This window comes from Pteropus alecto, unplaced genomic scaffold (genome assembly GCF_000325575.1).
Source record: "Pteropus alecto unplaced genomic scaffold, ASM32557v1 scaffold161, whole genome shotgun sequence".
NCBI lineage: Eukaryota > Metazoa > Chordata > Mammalia > Chiroptera > Pteropodidae > Pteropus > Pteropus alecto.
The window spans coordinates 2,083,996-2,101,995 of NW_006432943.1; the positions used below are offsets into that span (position 1 = coordinate 2,083,996).

An 18,000-nucleotide genomic window follows, 5' to 3' on the forward strand; every position below is an offset into this window, starting at 1 on the left:
GCTCTGTAACACTATTCTGTTTAGTTAACGTTCTCATTAAACAGCAGCCCTCATGCTTTCCTTTTATATTTTAACTGGCTACAGCAAATAGATCCTATTACCAAATTACCCTCTTGCATTTTATAGAGCGTCACACAAAGTTCAGAAAAATCTGAACATCATTTTCCTGGACTGGAGAAGCTAGAGACCCCTATGATGGTTTTTAGCAGCAACTATAGTTAGGAGGCTGTAGGGGGTGGTTCAGAGTAGAGCTTCAATGGAAAAGCTGCTAAATTGAAACCAGACCAGAATGTGCACAGCGGTATTTGCCGATGAGGTGCCTGCATAGAGGTTCTTCTCCTTCGCTCAGTATGCTCATCGTGTTTCAGAGGTTTGTAGTCACTTGATGACATGTGTGTCTCACCTGTTTTATTTTACAGGCAGTGACTGTTTATGAATGTTTGTCTGAGTGGGGCCAGATTCTCTGTGCAATCTGCCCCAACCCTAAGATGGTCATCACAGGCGGAACGAGCACAGTTGTGTGTGTGTGGGAGATGGGCACCTCAAAAGAAAAAGCAAAGACCCTCACTCTCAAACAGGTAACAGACTAGGCGGAAGATGGACATACTCCATCTCAGCTGCCTACACTCTAAGGAAACTAAAAACATTTCCTGAATTCCAAGATACTTCAGACATAATGGACAAAACTAAAACATGATATATGTTCTTTTGCTAGCAATGGGTCTAAAAAATAAAGGAAATGAAATCAGAAGATAGTATTTCTAAAAATGATATAAGCTGGTTCCTTTTTAAAATCTGAAGCAAGCTGTCTTTAGGTAATATGTTTTTAAATATATTTAAATAATATAATTATATATCAAGTTATATGTAATTTGAATTTTTGCAAACCAAATTATATTTGCTATTGAGTCGCGTTAATTTTGTTTCTGGATGATTTTCATTCAGCTGGACTATTTAAATATTTCTTTTGTTTTTCTCTTCATTTATCATATCCTGAAGAATATGACAAACTCATGAATGTATTCAGTCGAATTACTGATCTTATCAAGTATTTTTGATTACTTCTTACTGACTCTTATAAATTTTTACTTAAAGCAAGAATCCTTTTATAATTAAGCCATCATCTTTTAATATTTGATTTATGAGTGAATTTATTATGCAATTTTTTTAATGGAATATAGATCTAAGTGTTTTTTATGATACAAATTTGTAAAGTAGTGTGATAATAATATCCACCATTTATTGAGCACATACTGTGTTCAGGGCACTGTGCTGGGTGTTTTAAAAATGTAAAACTCCAGCCTTCACAATTCTACAAGGTAGTTATTAGCCCTATTTATACCTGAAAGAAACCTCAGCTTAGAGAAGTTAAGATACATGCCCAAGTCACACTTAATGGGAAAGCCAAGATATAAATTTGGTTCCGTGTGAAGCCAAAGCCATATTCAAACAGTGGTGTCTTAAATATCTATGGAAAGAATTGAACTCCTTGTACTTACACCTGCAGCCAGATACTTTATTTGTTGCTGGATCTAAATTAAGCCACTTAAAGGGATAGTCTTTTCATGAAGAAATACAGACTTGACATGGACAGATACAAGGTTGACAGTGTAGTTTGCTGATCCAAACTCCTGCTTACAGTATTTTCAGTTTAGAAAATGGGCTTTGAAGCTAGGTAGTGTGCCAATAACCCCTCAGTAGAAAATACTTCTTATCTAAAACAGCCTTCTGGGATTTACCAAGCATGTAATATGTCTATATGACATTTTAAGCCATCTCATTTAAATAAAAAATTCAGATTACTATGAGGAACTCTTAACAGTAAGCTGAATCTTTTTCTTCAGAATGCTCAATTTTCCCACATTGCCATTTCCCTGGGTCTTGTTTGTCTTCATATGCCAGCAAAAAAGAAAAGTTCTTATTCTAGTTTGAAGAAGGAATCCTTCTTGGCATAGTAGATGTTCAGATGTCTCCAGTTCAATAACGAGCTCAGCAGACATATCAGGACTACATTTTTCCTTTATCTTTCTAAGACCATGTACCACTACCATGCAGTTCTCACAGTTGGTACATTTTTTAAAAATCCACCTAATTGTAGTTCCTTAGAATGGACATAACAGGAGTTGATGGTATAAAAGAATAGATTCAGAGTTCAAATTCTGTTATTTTGGGGGGCCATAATTGAAACATCTCCATATAGAAATGGTAGGAAGAAACCCAAGCTGGTTTGCAGGTGCCATTCTCCCTTCTTTCTAAGATACTGGCCCAAGTCCAGGAAAGAAGTAGCATAAAAATGGAGAATAGAGCTCCAGAATCCTCCAGACTGCTCTCTTACCCCCGGTGGGATGAAGCAAGGACCTTCGGCAAGAGGAGAATGAAGACTTTCCAGACACTGCTGCTCAGGGCACTCACTCGCAGCTCGCACATCTGGCATCTCCTAGCGCATCCAGGATCTTCTGGAATCTCTTAAGGAGCACCGTCACTGTGATCAGCCTGGTGTTTTCTGTTCTCCTTTGCAGGCCTTACTTGGCCACACTGATACTGTCACCTGTGCCACGGCATCATTAGCCTATCACATAATCGTCAGTGGGTCCCGTGACCGAACTTGCATCATTTGGGATCTGAACAAACTGTCATTTCTAACCCAGCTTCGAGGCCATCGAGCTCCAGTTTCTGCTCTTTGTATCAATGAATTAACAGTAAGTAGTAAATTGCCCTCTTAGTTTATGTTTAAGAAAACAAGTAGTTTTAGCCAGCATAAATAAAAAATGACTATTTATATTGATAAGGACTCATTTTTTAAAAGCTACATTTTCCCTGATTTATGTGTTGTTTGCAAAACAAATGGAGGTTGAAGTTTGTAACCCAGAGAGCAGTTTTGTCTTAAAATTCATTCACTCTCGCATACTTTAAAGAGCCAGATTTGGTTCAAAACAAACATTTTAGAATAGGCTTTTTTTTTTTCTTTTTTTTTTTTACACCTATAGCACCTGGTCTTCCTAGGTGGTCTCCCATCAAAGTGCTAACCAGGCCCAACCCTGCTTAGCTTCCGAGATCAGACAGGATTGGGCTTGTTCAGGGTGGCATGGCCATAGACAAGAATAGGCTTTTTTAAAAACAAGGAAATCTGTAGGATTTGTTAAAGATGTCAAAATTATGTCGAAATTTTTATGAAATATATTCAAACTATTTATTTTTTATGTGAAGTGAAAAGTAACATTTGGGTACCCAAACAAGAGAAGAATTGTTATAGAACTATTTTCAAAACAAAGTTATCAAAGGATATTAATATTTTACATACAGATAAATAAAATGAGTCAGGATAAAATAAACACACTGGCCTTTGAGTCCCCCATGCGGACCAGGCCCACCTGAGGTGAGGCAAAGGGAAAATAGTCACTGCTAAGGTGTGTTGATAAGCAGGGGACGCTAAGGGTAGGTTTACAAAGATTGAGGTCTCTGCATCCAAGGGACAAGTTACCATATTGCATGTGGATGAAGCCCACCTATACAAATCAGCCTTGCAAACCAACCAGAACCCTGCCCCCCCAACCTCATCTCACTTCTTAGCTATACCTGCCCATTCCTATTCTTTCCCTTAAGCCCTGGTCTAGAATTGCCCTGCATGACAGAGTGGTTCTAGCCACATGATACCATCACCCACACAGACAGCTTTCCTTTTGAGGGATGCTACCTCTTTAATTTCTATCAGAATGTATGCTACTAAGTACGATGCTTTTAGTCAAATACCTTGTAGTCACTCAAAGAAAAAGGAAAAAGAAAAAAGAAACATTCAGTTCCAGTGAATGGGCAGAGTGTCTGATAATAGTAAGAGTAATCAAAGTTGGCAGTAAGTAGGATATAAAAGAATCAAATCCAGTTTTTTGGTATACTTGAAAGGTTTAAGATCTTTTTAGAACAGCATCTTGGGCTGGTCCTGCAAACATCTGTGCCTAAGAGCTTTACGAAAATGTCATAGAACCACCCTTATCAGGCATTGTTGCTGTGAGTCAAATGCTTGATTGCACTATTTCGAGCACTTTGTTTTGGGGTTGTTCTTAAATATGGAGGATTTTATTTATAGTCAGTTGTTATTTGAGCCAGTATACACCCATTGGTTTGCAATCGTTGCTGCAAACACTACGGAAGTGTTTGGTTTTTTTAAGATGCTTTTATAATCTCTTAACTTATGAAGAGATTTTTATTCGTGTTATATTTTTGCAGCCAATATCAAGTCTGCTTGACTACAGTCTGCATTTTGGGCCTAAACTACCTCGAAGCTAACTTTGAATTCTCCTCTGACTGCTCAGCCCTCATAACCACAGATATGCTCTAATGCACTCCAGTAGAGGCACCCTGGAGTAACTGATGAAAGCCTCGTGCAGCGCAGAATGGAGAGGCTGCCTCTCGTCTCTTGTAGAGACTGAGATCATTAATTAAAGCTCGACTGCTGACACTCATTGTCAGAGGTGATATAGTGACCGATGCAGACATAGACAGCAATGCTTTGCTAAGTGTTATTTTTGTTTGGGTTTTGGTTTGATTCTTGCCATTTTGGTAGAAGAAGAACAGGAGGAAGGTGGGGAAGGAGAGAACAGTAGCAGGACCAGCACAGACAGTGGTTTGGAAAAGCCCCAGGCCTCCTTATCAGGTCACCCCTGACTCCCCCTCACCTTTTTTCTTGCATTGGTACTGCTGTTCAGCTTCTAGTTTCCCTCTGCTTCTGATGATCATTTTCCAATTTCTATAGGTTCTCATGTGCCTATTGGTTGTAATGCAATTCACCAGGTACCTATCATAGTGACAGTCAGGCTGTCCTAGGGATGAGAGAGACAGCATGGCATGGTATATAAGCTTTGTGACCAGAAAGGGCTGGGTTCAGATTTTTGCTCTGTGATATTAGGCAAGTGATTTAAGCTTTTTGCCCTTTACTTACATCCTCTTTAAAGCAAGGTTAGTAATAGCTAACCTCACAAGGTTGAAATGGAGTGTCTAAAGTGTCCATCACAGTAACTGGCACAGTAGATGCTCCAGGAAGCACCTTAATTCCCTTAACAGTAGTGAGTTGTATTCTCACCAGGTTGGGTAGAGTCCAGCCTGGTAGAATTTGAGGGAAAAGGTTGTTCTTTTCTACCTTTAGAACTCATGAAAACCTGAGTTATTCAGCTCAGGGAGCCTTAGGGTTTATTCAAGAGATGATTTATATACCAGTTTTCTTCTTTTTTTTTCTCATCCCCCCACCCTTACTGTGAATAGAAATTTTAAAATAGGCTATTACAGCATTACCAAGATTTCATCTTTTATTGAAGAGTATCTGGACTAAAGGGTTTCTCTTCTACCCTATGATTTTCGTGATTGGACTCATTTTGTAAAATTAAGCGGAGGTGGATTCCCGCCTCCAAATGAAAGGTATAAATAGATTTTATAAACTGTGGGAGGAAGAAGAGTAATTCACCACCTCCTCAGATTTCAGATAGCTTAGACGTGGCGTAAACCATTACTCAGCGCTGTGCCGGGGGCATAGACAGCATGGAAGGGCTCCTGCCTTTGTCTCCATTTGAGATCACCTTGGCCACAGCATCCACTCAGCCTTGAATTCTTAAAGAGTCTTCTGTTCTAGATATTTTTTTAAGTCGGCATGCGCTGAATTCCAGACTACCTCATAAATTACCTAGTTACTAGTCAAAGGACTGAAAGGATTTTTTGAGAGCCAGACCAGAGTTCAGTTTTCTTCTAAAACTGGAATGTAATATGAAGTATGTGAAAAGATTTTTTTTTTTAACCTTCTCAGGGGGACATTGTGTCCTGTGCTGGGACCTATATCCACGTGTGGAGCATCAATGGGAACCCTATTGTGAGTGTGAACACATTCACAGGTAGGAGCCAGCAGATTGTCTGCTGCTGCGTGTCGGAGATGAACGAGTGGGACACACAGAACGTCATAGTAACAGGACACTCAGACGGTGTCGTTCGGGTAAGTCAGATGTGAGAAAAACGCTTTAGGATATCTGCTACCCTAGTTTGCCTGGAATCTGTGAAGCTGCCCACCGTTGAAGGACACTGGACAGGTCGTAGCATTGCTCAGCAAACTCTCTGATTCAAACAAACCTTGGTCACTGTGTTACCAGACTTGGGGCACATCGATGACTCGGCTTCTTTTCATCCCGTTAAGCGGATCTGTTAGTGCTACTCACCACTTGACAGTTTGACACAAGAAGGTCACTTAAATATGATTTCCATGTCACCTTGGTATTGCTAAAAATGTAAATTGTGTAAGTATTGGCTTTTTGGCCTGTCGAATGGTTTCTTAGGGTAAGCAAGAACTGCCTCTTCTCTAAGAGAATCACAGAGCTAGAAAAATTTTTCCAGGGGCCTGAGGTCGTTCGTTCACCTCAGGTCTAGAATCCCAGATAATCTCAAATCCTAGAGAGTTTACCCTTCTCTTAGTTTTCTGTGTTGGGCCTCTACAGAAGATGGAATCCACAGAGTGTTTACCGTTACATTCTGTTCTAATATTTGGGTTATTTTCTCAGAAAAATTTTCTTTGTGCCTTTTTTTCTTTAATTGCGCCTATTGAAAGCAGAGAGCAGCTGGTTGCTGTCCTCTTAGTCACAGTCTCATGCTAAGCGACAATGAGACTGTCATCAGCCACTCCCATTCCACACCCTGGCTTCAGAGAACAGGCACACCCCCCAGTCGGCTGTCTCCAGAGCAGCATTTCAGATTACTTCATCAGTGAGGCATTATGAAAAGCTTTATAGCCAAATACATTTGGGAATCCTGCTTACTGAATTGTTCTTGGAGATCTAGAGTATATATTGGTATATGCATGTATATGCTCTCAGGTGTTTTTGTGGGAAACAAAAAAGTGTACGTATTTTGAACCATGTTTTCTAAACTTTTTGACCACAGTCTTTTTTCCTCTACCATGAAACACCCATTAACATCTCATCGAACACAGTTTGGGAAGCACTGTTCATGTGTAGTCAGTCCCTGCCACAATTTTCAAGATAGGAGGGAATCGAATCATACACAATAATAGAAATTAAGTCGTGTGTTTCAAGAGCCAATCTTCATTCGCTAACCTGCATATTATTTAAATTCAGTTTTGGAGAATGGAATTTTTGCAAGTTCCTGAAACACCAGCCCCTGAGCCTGTCGAAGCCCTAGAAATGCAAGAAGACTGTCCAGAAACACAAATAGGTATTTAATACTTTCTAAAATGTTATTTAAGAGTTTTCATATTTTTTTAAGTCATTATAAGTAAACTTACATCAAACAACGTAAACAGGAGCCTGAGGTTAGGCATTGCTGTCAGAAGCATGGCAGCCTGCTGTTGTGTGAAGTAGCTGGTCAGACATGAAGAGAGCCTTCTCTGCTTCACTGCACAGCAATCAGTGTGGTTAGCATCTTGTCGTTGGCTTCCACATCCCATAGTAAATATAGTTACTAGCTTCTTGGAATACCAAAAGCTTGAGCTTTCAATTCTAAAAATACAAAACAGGATCGGGAGGGCACCAGTTTGAACAAGTCAGATGGCCCACACCTTAGTCTCACGTCTGTTCCAGCCATCAGTTGGCAGGCTCAGTATGGATGACAGGGTGGCTTTGTGTTTATAAACTATCCTCAGAGGTAGACCGGAGTCTCACCCTGGGCCTGCTCGAGAAGGGCATTCATTTACACTGAAGCCTGGTGATCTGTACTCTGTCATCTGTTTGTTTGTGAAGCACTTTAAAATTTCCCAGTGAGCTATAGAGATAGATGATTTCTGTACAGAATGATTGACTGGAAATGTTTGGCCATAAAACCAGGCTGAGATCTGCTTTGGGTTGCTAATCTCCAGAGAAGTTACCCCCCACCCCCTTAGATTTAGAACAGTTTTTGCAAGAGTCTTTCCGGAAAGGGTTTTTAATTTGACCTTTAGATTGTTTCTCTGTGGTTAATTTCCATACACTGGGAATTCAGTGTGAGTTTGACAATATGAGGGAGTTAACTAAAGGGAAAGGCTTATTATCAGAAGGTACAAATCACTTCTCTTTGTAAGCTGAAAGTAGTTTTTCCTTTCTTTGCCAGAAAACAGAAACGGTCCGATGGACAGGACATTTCAATGCTCACTTTACTTTAATGCATGTAAATTTCTACATAGTCAACTGCAGCTCCACTAATAAGGTCATCTAGGTGTTTGGGGACATAAAAATTTAGTTGTTTCAGACGTTGGATTAAATCCAATAAGAAGTGAGTCATTTTCCCTTCCTTTAACAAAGCTTTTAAGTGAATAACAGTAGAAGAAGATGAGATGAGTAAGTAAGTATTAAGAAGGGGTCATATTCAGGGTGGAGAGACATTTGTAGATCTTCTAACTCTTTATGTGTTCCTTTTGTGAATAGAGTTTGGCAGAAGTAGCAGAGAAGGGAGAGCAGCCCACAGGAAGAATTGACCTTGGTTAGTGTAGAGAAGATGAGACTTGAGGGCAGTTGCTGGGTGAAAGGGGAGACAAGCTAGTGGTTCCCTGGAAATCAAAGCTGTTTCCAAGACTGCTTGTTTCAAGACCTTAAAACTCAGGATCATAAGCCATTGGGGTGAAAATAAAATCCATTCAAATTAGCCAACTAGACTATTAGTGTTAGCGAGTAGAAGGGTGGCACTCAAGTGATTTGTCTTGCTAAGAAATTTGTATGTGTAGTGGGCTGCTGCTTGCACATGTGTTTTTGCTCTATTTTTTTTTAAATTATATGTGTTTATTTCTCATAAATTTTCCCTCCAGTAGACTATTATAAGGGAGTAAGGTAAGGGGTCGAGGTGAGGAAATGCAGTGACTATGAAAAGAGGGGGGAAATTAAAATTATAGCTTTCATCAGTAATTCATTCATCTTTGTTGTCATTTCTATTGACCACTCTGTGGAAGGCACTGTGAGTGGGGACCTTTCTCTCGAGCTGACCGCTGTCAGGTAGAAAGACCGTCCAAAAGTAAAAGTGTGGGCTGAGAATTACAAATACATAAGAGGCCCACACTGTTAAAGGAGTCTACAAGAGAGAGCATTAATTACTTTCTGCTGCAGGAACTGGGTAAGATTTGAGAGGAAGAAAGATAAAAATCAGAACACACAGAGATTGGGAATATGGCTCTAGGCAGAGCCGACGGCATGTACAACATTAGCCATAAGGAGGAGCCTGGCTGTGTGGAGAAGAGTTGGCACAGCCTCGCTGAACTCTGGTAGGGAGTGTGAGGCGGGTAGTGAGAAATTGACAAAGGCAGGTTTGGGCCATATTGTGAAAGAGTGAATGCTAGGCTAAGGGTTTTGCCAGGGCAGTCTATGAACTCAAAAATTCTTTTTTTTTTTTTTTTTTTTTTTTTTTTTTTAATTTTCTAGGTGAAAATTCTGCCATTTTTAAAATGTTATTGTTATACTTATCTTAAAATACTATGTCTATCGTGTCTTAACTGGTAGAGGAAAAATACCTGTGAGACAAAGCTGGGCCTAAAACTATAATGTCCATGTGTTCTCTAACTCTCCCAATGCATAACCCAGGACAGGAAGCCCAGGACGAGGACAGCAGCGATTCCGAAGTGGATGAGCAGAGCCTCAGCCAGGACCCCAAGGACACACCCAGCCTGCCCAGCAGCACGAGCCACCGGCCCCGGGCAGCCTCCTGCCGAGCAACAGCCACCTGGTGTACCGACAGTGGCTCCGATGACTCCAGGCGCTGGTCCGACCAGCTCAGTCTAGATGAGAAAGATGGCTTCATATTTGTGAACTATTCAGAGGGTCAGACCAGAGCCCATCTGCAGGGCCCCCTTAACCACCCTCACCCCAACCCCATTGAAGTGCGGAATTACAGCAGATTGAAGCCTGGTAACTTGAAGTCCGGTGTCTATTTCTGGCTCTTTGTGGGTGGTGTGAGAGTTGGTGAGTGAGGCAGTGGGCTCCAGCTCTTCCTGTGCCCCATCCCGGTGACATGGGCCACCCACAGAGAAGGCTTCTGGAATTCCTTCCTGTATAAAGTGGACTTAGAGATTCTGTCCCACAATGGCATTTGGCATATGTTGGGCATTTTTTAAAGAAAAATGCCTCAAACCAAAAACTTCATTCACAAATCATGAAAGCTTTCAAAAATAAGCAAGTTATTGCTTACAGATAAATAAATAAAACTGTATTCACAGGTAACTTTGCCTTTGATAGAGGTAGAGGCAGTGTCCTCAGCTAGAGAAATTATGTCTTCTTGCATGGAAGATTTCCCCTTTCTATATTTGTCTTTGAAAAAGAGATGTTCTCTGACCTGGACCATGATCAGGGTTAAGCTAGATTGCTTCACCTTCAACCAAGGCAGCAGCTACTGAAAACCCGGGAAAGCTGCTATAACTATATGGTGCAGTACCCTAACTTTTGAGAGCACCATATTAGGGTACACATACCAAATGTTGGCTTCTCTCACTTTAGTATGCCATGTCTTGTCCTTTTCCACTCCAGGGTACCGGTGGGAACGGCAGCTGGTGTTTAGGAGTAAGCTCACCATGCACACGGCCTTTGATCGGAAGGATAACGCACACCCGGCAGAGGTCACCGCCCTGGGCGTCTCTAAGTGAGTGTCACACCTTTTCCAGCCACTCTTCCTGACCTAGTCATCTGCTTAGCCCAAGAGCACACACTTCAAGGCAGTCTTTGGGGAAAACAAATTGTGTTTACATTTTCATATGTGGCTCAACTAGACAAATCAGAAGAAGAAACCTGCCAATGTGTGCATTTTAATTCCAAATTAAACAACAACAACAACTTTGCTTTCTCTGTACTTCAAAGATATGGCAAGGTTTGGTCCAAAATGAGTCGAGATGGACGTGGAAACTCAGGCTCATTCTCTTTTTGTCTCTTCGTACACGTGACCCCACCGCAAAACACACACACTGAAAACTGGCGAGCCTCAAGAGCAAGGCAACGAGCTCTCCAGCCGCGGCTGTGCTGAGGCCCTCCCTGAGCTGACTCTGTGTCATGTCTCCTGCAGGGATCACAGTAGGATCCTCGTTGGTGACAGTCGAGGCCGAGTTTTTAGCTGGTCTGTGAGTGACCAGCCAGGACGCTCTGCCGCTGACCACTGGGTGAAAGATGAAGGAGGTGACAGCTGTTCGGGCTGCTCAGTGAGGTTTTCTCTCACAGAAAGACGGCACCATTGCAGGAACTGCGGTCAGCTCTTCTGCCAAAAGTAAGATGAGATACAAGCTTTTTGAGTTTCTGTGGGTTAAGCTCTAGGGATGTTAATTATGCCCAACACCCAGGTTCCTCTTTTCCCAGGGGTCCCCACTACAGTGTGCTGTGTCAGTCTCAACCAGTCCTTCACGTCTTGATCTTTTTTGTAACAGTTGTGAAATATTTCTATCATTGAAAAATCCAGAAATAATCATCAGAAACATTTGGTCACCCATGACTCACAATGGGCAGGTGCTAATATTTCATCATATTTGCCTGTAAAACATTATAGATTCATTTTAAGTCTTCTTTTCATCCTCACCAATCACACCCTCTCCTCCATGTTTTATACTTTGAGTGCATTGCACATTTTGTCTCCAAAACAATAATACTGTATTGTTTTGTGTATTTTCAGTTTTATATAAATATAGTATACTGTATGTACCCTCTATAACTTGATTTTTTTAATGAAATTTAGTCACATAAATAACTGTTATTTCAACATTTTCATTTTAACTGCTGTCACATTTTTTTTGCACGAATATATCAGAATTTATCTACTTTTCTTTTGATGGACTCTGAAGGGATTTTTCTCAATTTTACCAATGATATAAACAGTGCTACAATGGACATCCTTAAAAATGCCCTCTTAATACCCAAGCTGGAGTTACTCTAAAGAAAATACCTCAGAATGGAATTGATACATCATAGACATACTCTTGAGTTTAAGTAGGTATTGCCAAATTGCTCTCCAAAACAGGAGTGCTAGTTTATATCACCTCCAGCAGGACACACAATTCTTCCAGTTCTTATTCATACTCCGTATTGCCAAACTTTTTCACTTTTGCCAGTCCGATAGCCAAAATACTTTGTTGTTTTAATTTGCATTGCTAGTGAGGTTGAACATCTTTTCTTATGCTTATTGGCTATTTCAGTTTTCCCTTGGATAACTTGGCCCATTTTCCTTTTAGATTTACTTGTCTCTTTTTTTTTTTCCTCCTATTTGAGTTCTTTATATTTTCTGGGCTCTGATCCTTTGTCTTTTATACATCTTACAAATATCTTCTGCCAGACTGTGGCTTCAGTTTTAACTTTATATATGTTTTTTTCTGTCATACAAGTTTTTAATTTTGATATAGTCACATTTATTACTTTTTATAATTTTTGCTTTTTTGTGTCCTAACAAATTTTCCCTTGTCCTGAGACCATAAAGATAGCCTTATTTACTTTCTTTTAAAAGTTTGAAAGTTTTGTTTCTCAAATTTAGTTCTTGGGTCCATATCGATTTGGCATTTGTTTGAGAGTATGACATGAGACGGGGATCTTCTTTACTTCCCCTGTATGTAAAGTCAGGTTGTTACATCATCATTGCTTTAGATGCCACCTCTGCCATATGCTCGGGTCCCATATGTTCAAGTATAGGCCTTTCCGTGGCAGACAACAGAGAAGATCCCATGGGCAGTACTCTCTGATGCTTATACTGCGTTAATACAGAGATGCCGTCACAGAAAACAAATTGTATAGTTGTTTTTGAGCCAGTTACTGAGGCTTCTGTGGATGTCGGCTTATTGGAAAGTGTGGTCTTTAGGTTATACTGACCAAATGCTCTCTGGACTACTGTCCATTGTGTCATCTCAGGTGAGTTCCTGACCCTCTCTGAGCTTCAGTTTCTTCATCTGTGGAATGTGGATAGTTAACACCTCTCATAGAGGTGTTGAGAGAATTAAATGAGTCATGCATATGAGTTTCGTGAATTTTCAGGTGCAGAGTCTGGCCGTATAGATGTTCAATAAAAGGTGTTATAATTTTTTTTTTTTTTCAGATTAATGTCTTAAATTTTTTCTCCTAAGAAGTCTGATTCATGATAAGGTAGCCAGAATGTTGCTGCCAGCCACTCATAGGAATTTATGTGAGACTGGCAGAGTATTCTGTCTTGTGGTTCTGTGCTTTGAGAAGCCCACTTTTTAAAACCTAGTTGTAATCTAGTAATTTCTGACAGTCAACAGCCCTGTATGTACACTGGTACATCTGTTCTTTGTAGTGTTTAATTTTCAAAATGTTGTTTATGTATATGTAATTCTTTAATTGTTTATTGCTATCAGATGTTGGATGGAGGCTTTATTTGAAAAACTGACCAAACAGTGATTGATTATGACAGAGATGGCACAGAAGGCAGAGCTGTCTGGCGGGAGGCAACCCTAGATCTTCATGCCCTTCAGTTGCTGAGAGAGCTTGTCCGCACTCCTGAGGGTCTCACCGAAGTCAGTCACAGTCCTTTAAACCCCTTAGGCTGCTAGCACATTTACTCTCTGGACACGTTTCCTGGTAGATTGATGTAATTAATCTGCTGGAAGAAATATGATTCTCTGTTTCAGTCTCGTGAAAAGCCAAGCTTACAGTGTTTAAGTGCCATATCTAAGGTCACACCCTACTTTATCCCGGGAGTACTTTTTAAAGAATTTGACCACCATTTAAGTATAGTCTACTTCAAGGAATTCTATCAAGATAAAAAGAAAATGAGAACATTTAGACCAGAGAGAAAGCCAGACTACCAGTCTAAGAAGTGGCTAAGGCACGGATCACACAAAGTATCTGAAAGCTCAGAGGAACTTGATAGTGGCCAAAGTGTGTTTTTAATGGGTAGTAAGTCTTCTGCCAAGAGAACAAGCTTCAAGTAAAGATACTGGTGTACTTCCTGAGTCCACAGGGCAGGAGACGTGATCCCGCACAGAAATGTCCACACAGCTGTCCAGAACCCTTTATCCTGTAGGAGGATCTTAATTTTTTTTAATTCTCTTCAGTCAAATAAATAGCTTGCCTTGGCTTAATATTACTTTTCCTCACAGACTGAAACAAATAGTACAGCCTTCCTTTTGGTCCTTGGTCAACCACATGACACAAACAAGTATGGTCTTCGGCGTTATACAGCAAGCTTTCCCTTTGATTTTTTAAACAAGTGTAACTGTAACTGTTTGATTTTGCCTTTCCTTTAGGTGCAGTCGGTTTCAATCAGAAATCAAACGCTTGAAAATCTCATCCCCAGTGCGTGTTTGTCAGAACTGTTATTACAACTTACAGCATGAGAGGGGTTCAGAAGATGGGCCTCGAAATTGTTGAAGGTTCACCAAGCTGATTGGCGAGCACGGTCTGCAGACCCCCTTCCTAATTCCCCGTTTCAGCTCGTGGCTCGGAAGGCATCGCAACAGTCTCCGTTTACACATCTCTTCAGACCACGTATTTGGAGTATCAGATTCAAAGGGATCATCGAATAAACGGGTGTAGAAGACAGAAATGGGGCAGACACTATTCAGTTGAACAGCACAGGAAGAATATGAGGTGGTTCCCAGGAGCAACATTTCCAACATCCAACTCTCCCTGTTCACTAGCTGTCTCCAAGAGAAAACCCTCACTATTAACTGTCTTTTTTTGTGTCTCATTTTTGTAGAGCTACTCATCCTTATTTGGAAAAACCAACAACAAAAAAGGCTTTTAGAAAATGGTTGTAAATCTGACTTTGCAAGTAACTGTGTATATTGTAAATAGGTATAAAGGCCTTTTTTCTAAATAAGGACTTAACCTGCCTGTAACATGAAACTTCAGACTAAACCACTAACTCAATGAACTACTTATGGTTTGTCGGACATCTCTCACCAATTAATGATGAATATGTTTGTTTGTTTTTTTAACTCTCAAAGACATTATCGGTGGTCTTTCCCCGCCCCTCTTTCAAACCCAGCCTGTGCGCCCAGTGTTGTTTATTTCAAGTTGCCCACAGTATCTCCACTTAAACGAGGCTAGTTACCAAAATAACGTGGACTTTCTTTAGGAAACGATGTGGGAGAATAAGAGTCCGGCTGTAAGATACCCTGGAAATATTTGGGCATCTTGCACCTGGCTACACACCACCTCAGTGTTGTTCTTATGTCATAAGACCCCTCGTGAACTCCTATTTGGACTGCCATTTGGTCATAGCATCCCTTCTCAGCATTGCATAGCGGTGGTTAGGAGATCAGTGCAATGCAGGAAACAGCCCTGCCTCAACTAATGGAAATATAATTGCATGTAACCCAAATTAGCTTCTCTTGCATAGAACATAGTAAGTATGTGTCTTTGGTGACACTAAAAGTTCTACTATAGCTTATTTTCCAAAAAGGGTAAAAAAAAAAAAGTGTACAGAATTAACATATAAACCTTGTTGTAAAACTGGATCATGTCCGAACTGCTTATAATTAACCTTTACCATTTAATGCCATCTACCTGAAAACAGTGAGATTTATACTGTATCAATGTCTATTTTTTTGTTTTTGCTATGAATATAATTACAGTATTTTAATATTTAGTTATTTAATTTGTTCTACTAGTTGGTAACAGAACACACAAATCCAGGGAGACTAAAGCTGGTAGGGGCTAAGAGATAAGTTTAGTTTACAGAAAAATGGCTTTGGTGGTGGGATTTTTTAAAATGTGTGTAATGTACATATATATGTATATATATATAAAACAAATGAAACAATTAATCTAGATTTTAACATTTTCAGATATTTAGTGATAATATTATGAACAATTCTAAAAGCCCTGTGATTTGAAAATTGTAGAATCATTTATGGCCCAAGAAAGGAAGGACAGGCCTTCACACCCTCATGGAGGTATCATGCAAAGGACAGTGGCTTTGGCTTTCCCAACTTTTCATCTTTAGGCCCTGGTGACAGGCACACTTATGCACTAAAATGCACATATATGCACATGCGTTCAAAAATAGGCATTGGTACAACAGTAATCTTGTACCTAATGGGCTGAAACCAGCTTAAGAACAAATTTGTTCTTCCTGATAACTAGGTCTCCAAGAGAAAATATAAAGGCTGCTTTAGTGCCTTATGCTTACTAAATTTAAACCTTTATTTACCTAGGTTTGAGCCTACAGTCTATTTATGATTACATATCAAAATTGATTAAAACACTTCCATTTCTAAAAGTTCAAATATACTTGTTAATAAAAGGATTATTGGCATTAATACTTTAACTTGAAGAAAAGTTGTGTTCTGTTTTCCTTTCTGTGTCTTATTCCTCCCCACGCTCCCCCTCCCCTGGCCCCATCTTTCTTCAGTTCTAATAAATAATGCTGGATGTTCTACAGTTGCAGGAATTGTGCTCTCACATAATTGTGGGCTTTGCCCCTGTCCAGCCCCATAGATGAGTTGTAGCAGTGTTATTCTACACTTTTTAAAAGAAGCGTCCTCCTTGTGTCCATGAACCACGTTTACCCCAAACCCAATGGCAGAGGTGTTCTTTAAAGACTTGAATTATATGAATGTGTGTGTGTAGTTTCTTAAAGGTTATTCCTCTATGTAATATGAAGTTATATGGGATGAACACTTTTAAACTTTCCAACACAACTTCCGTAACCAGAAGGTGAAAACCAAAACCCTCATGATAGTATTTCCTCTGGCAGCTGGTGCTGTGGGCAACTGTTTTGTTCAGTGGGATTTCTTTTCTTTTTGCTTCTAATGCAGAAATCACAAATTACACAAGTACACTCACATGCATAAACTAATCGTTTCTCTGGATGTCTTTCTATGTTCCATGTAAGTTTGTTTACCAATACATATTCTCAGCATGTACATCCACCGTTGTGTGGTCTGTATTCTTTCTCTGAGAGTACCTCACAGGGCGCCTGCCTGATCTTTGTAGTTCATTTGTTCATTCATTCATCCATCCATTTATTCATCCATGCATTCTAACATTTGTGTGTAGTGTGCAACTGTAATGTTATGCTTTTGAAGAGGAGAATAGCTGCCCATAGCAGCCATCCGTCTGGATAATAGCAAAACACTCTAGATAAGTTATTTTGCACTTTCTTATGTATAAAGTTGGTAGAAACTTATTTTTGCTTTGTATCATTTAAATACATTTGTTTTGGTAAATGAACTGTGTATAAAATATTTATGCCGTTAAAACTGTTTTTAGAAAGTATTTTTAATTTCAGCAAGTTTGGTTACTTGTTGCATGACTATTAACACGGCTGACTTTTTGTGTCAGTGCAATGTATATTTTTTTGTCCTGTTATTAACTTGTAAGCCCTAGAATGGCCAATTATTTGTACAGCAACAGAAGTAAATTGAAGATACTGGCTAAGACTGGATTGATTGTGGACTTTTGTACTATATTGCAGAATCCAATATCTGTTCTTTGGTGGTTATGTAAAAGGCCTGAAGAATTACTATCTAGTGTGCAATCTGTGATAACTGAATGTTCATTGTATATCTGTCTCTGATGCAAAAAAAGGTAGAGTAACACAATTACAATACATGATTAAATGCAATAGTCCAGGTACTTTTTTTTCATTTCAAATAAATACCTACTATTTACCACCCCCTAAAATAGTTGTTTTTAAGCCAGTTCTTCAGGGAAGGAAAAACAAAACCGAAGTCTGATAATTCCCTAAACTTTGTATAGTTCTTTAATAGTTGTGACTATATCTTTCAGAAGCACCTGCTTAAGATCTCTGCTTACAGAGATATTGGCTGTTAAGGGCTGGTTCAAGTTCTAGTTTGACCCATCTCTAAAAACCAGCCTTTCTGCATTCTGAACTTCCCAGTTGTGCTGGATTTCGGGGGCTGATGCATGTGTGTGGACAGCCGCAGGGAGAGGCAAGTGACTTCTGGGAGACACAGCCTTCAACTTTGAATGGATCTATGCATAAAGACTGCATCGCATGATTTTGGCTCTTTTGTCCTGAGCCTCGTTCTTCATAATATTGTGAAAAGTAAGCAACAGTAAATTATCTATCTGTCTCCTACCCCTACTGTCTTCACGTCAGGAA

General features: G+C 39.8%; 1 protein-coding gene and 1 pseudogene across 1 annotated transcript in view; one reads left to right on the top strand and one right to left on the bottom strand.

Moving 5' to 3' along the window:
• Positions 1-17,558, top strand: part of WDFY3 (WD repeat and FYVE domain containing 3) — a 202,428-nt gene extending 184,870 nt beyond the window's left edge. The window contains 8 exon segments of the mRNA XM_015586089.2: positions 420-578; positions 2,520-2,699; positions 5,792-5,974; positions 7,107-7,203; positions 9,531-9,854; positions 10,470-10,581; positions 10,999-11,196; positions 14,174-17,558. Coding sequence (XP_015441575.1) covers positions 420-578; positions 2,520-2,699; positions 5,792-5,974; positions 7,107-7,203; positions 9,531-9,854; positions 10,470-10,581; positions 10,999-11,196; positions 14,174-14,297 — 1,377 coding nt within the window. The 3' untranslated portion in view covers positions 14,298-17,558.
• LOC112476396 lies at positions 2,979-3,097 on the bottom strand (annotated as a pseudogene).
• Positions 17,559-18,000: the final 442 nt, after the last annotated feature.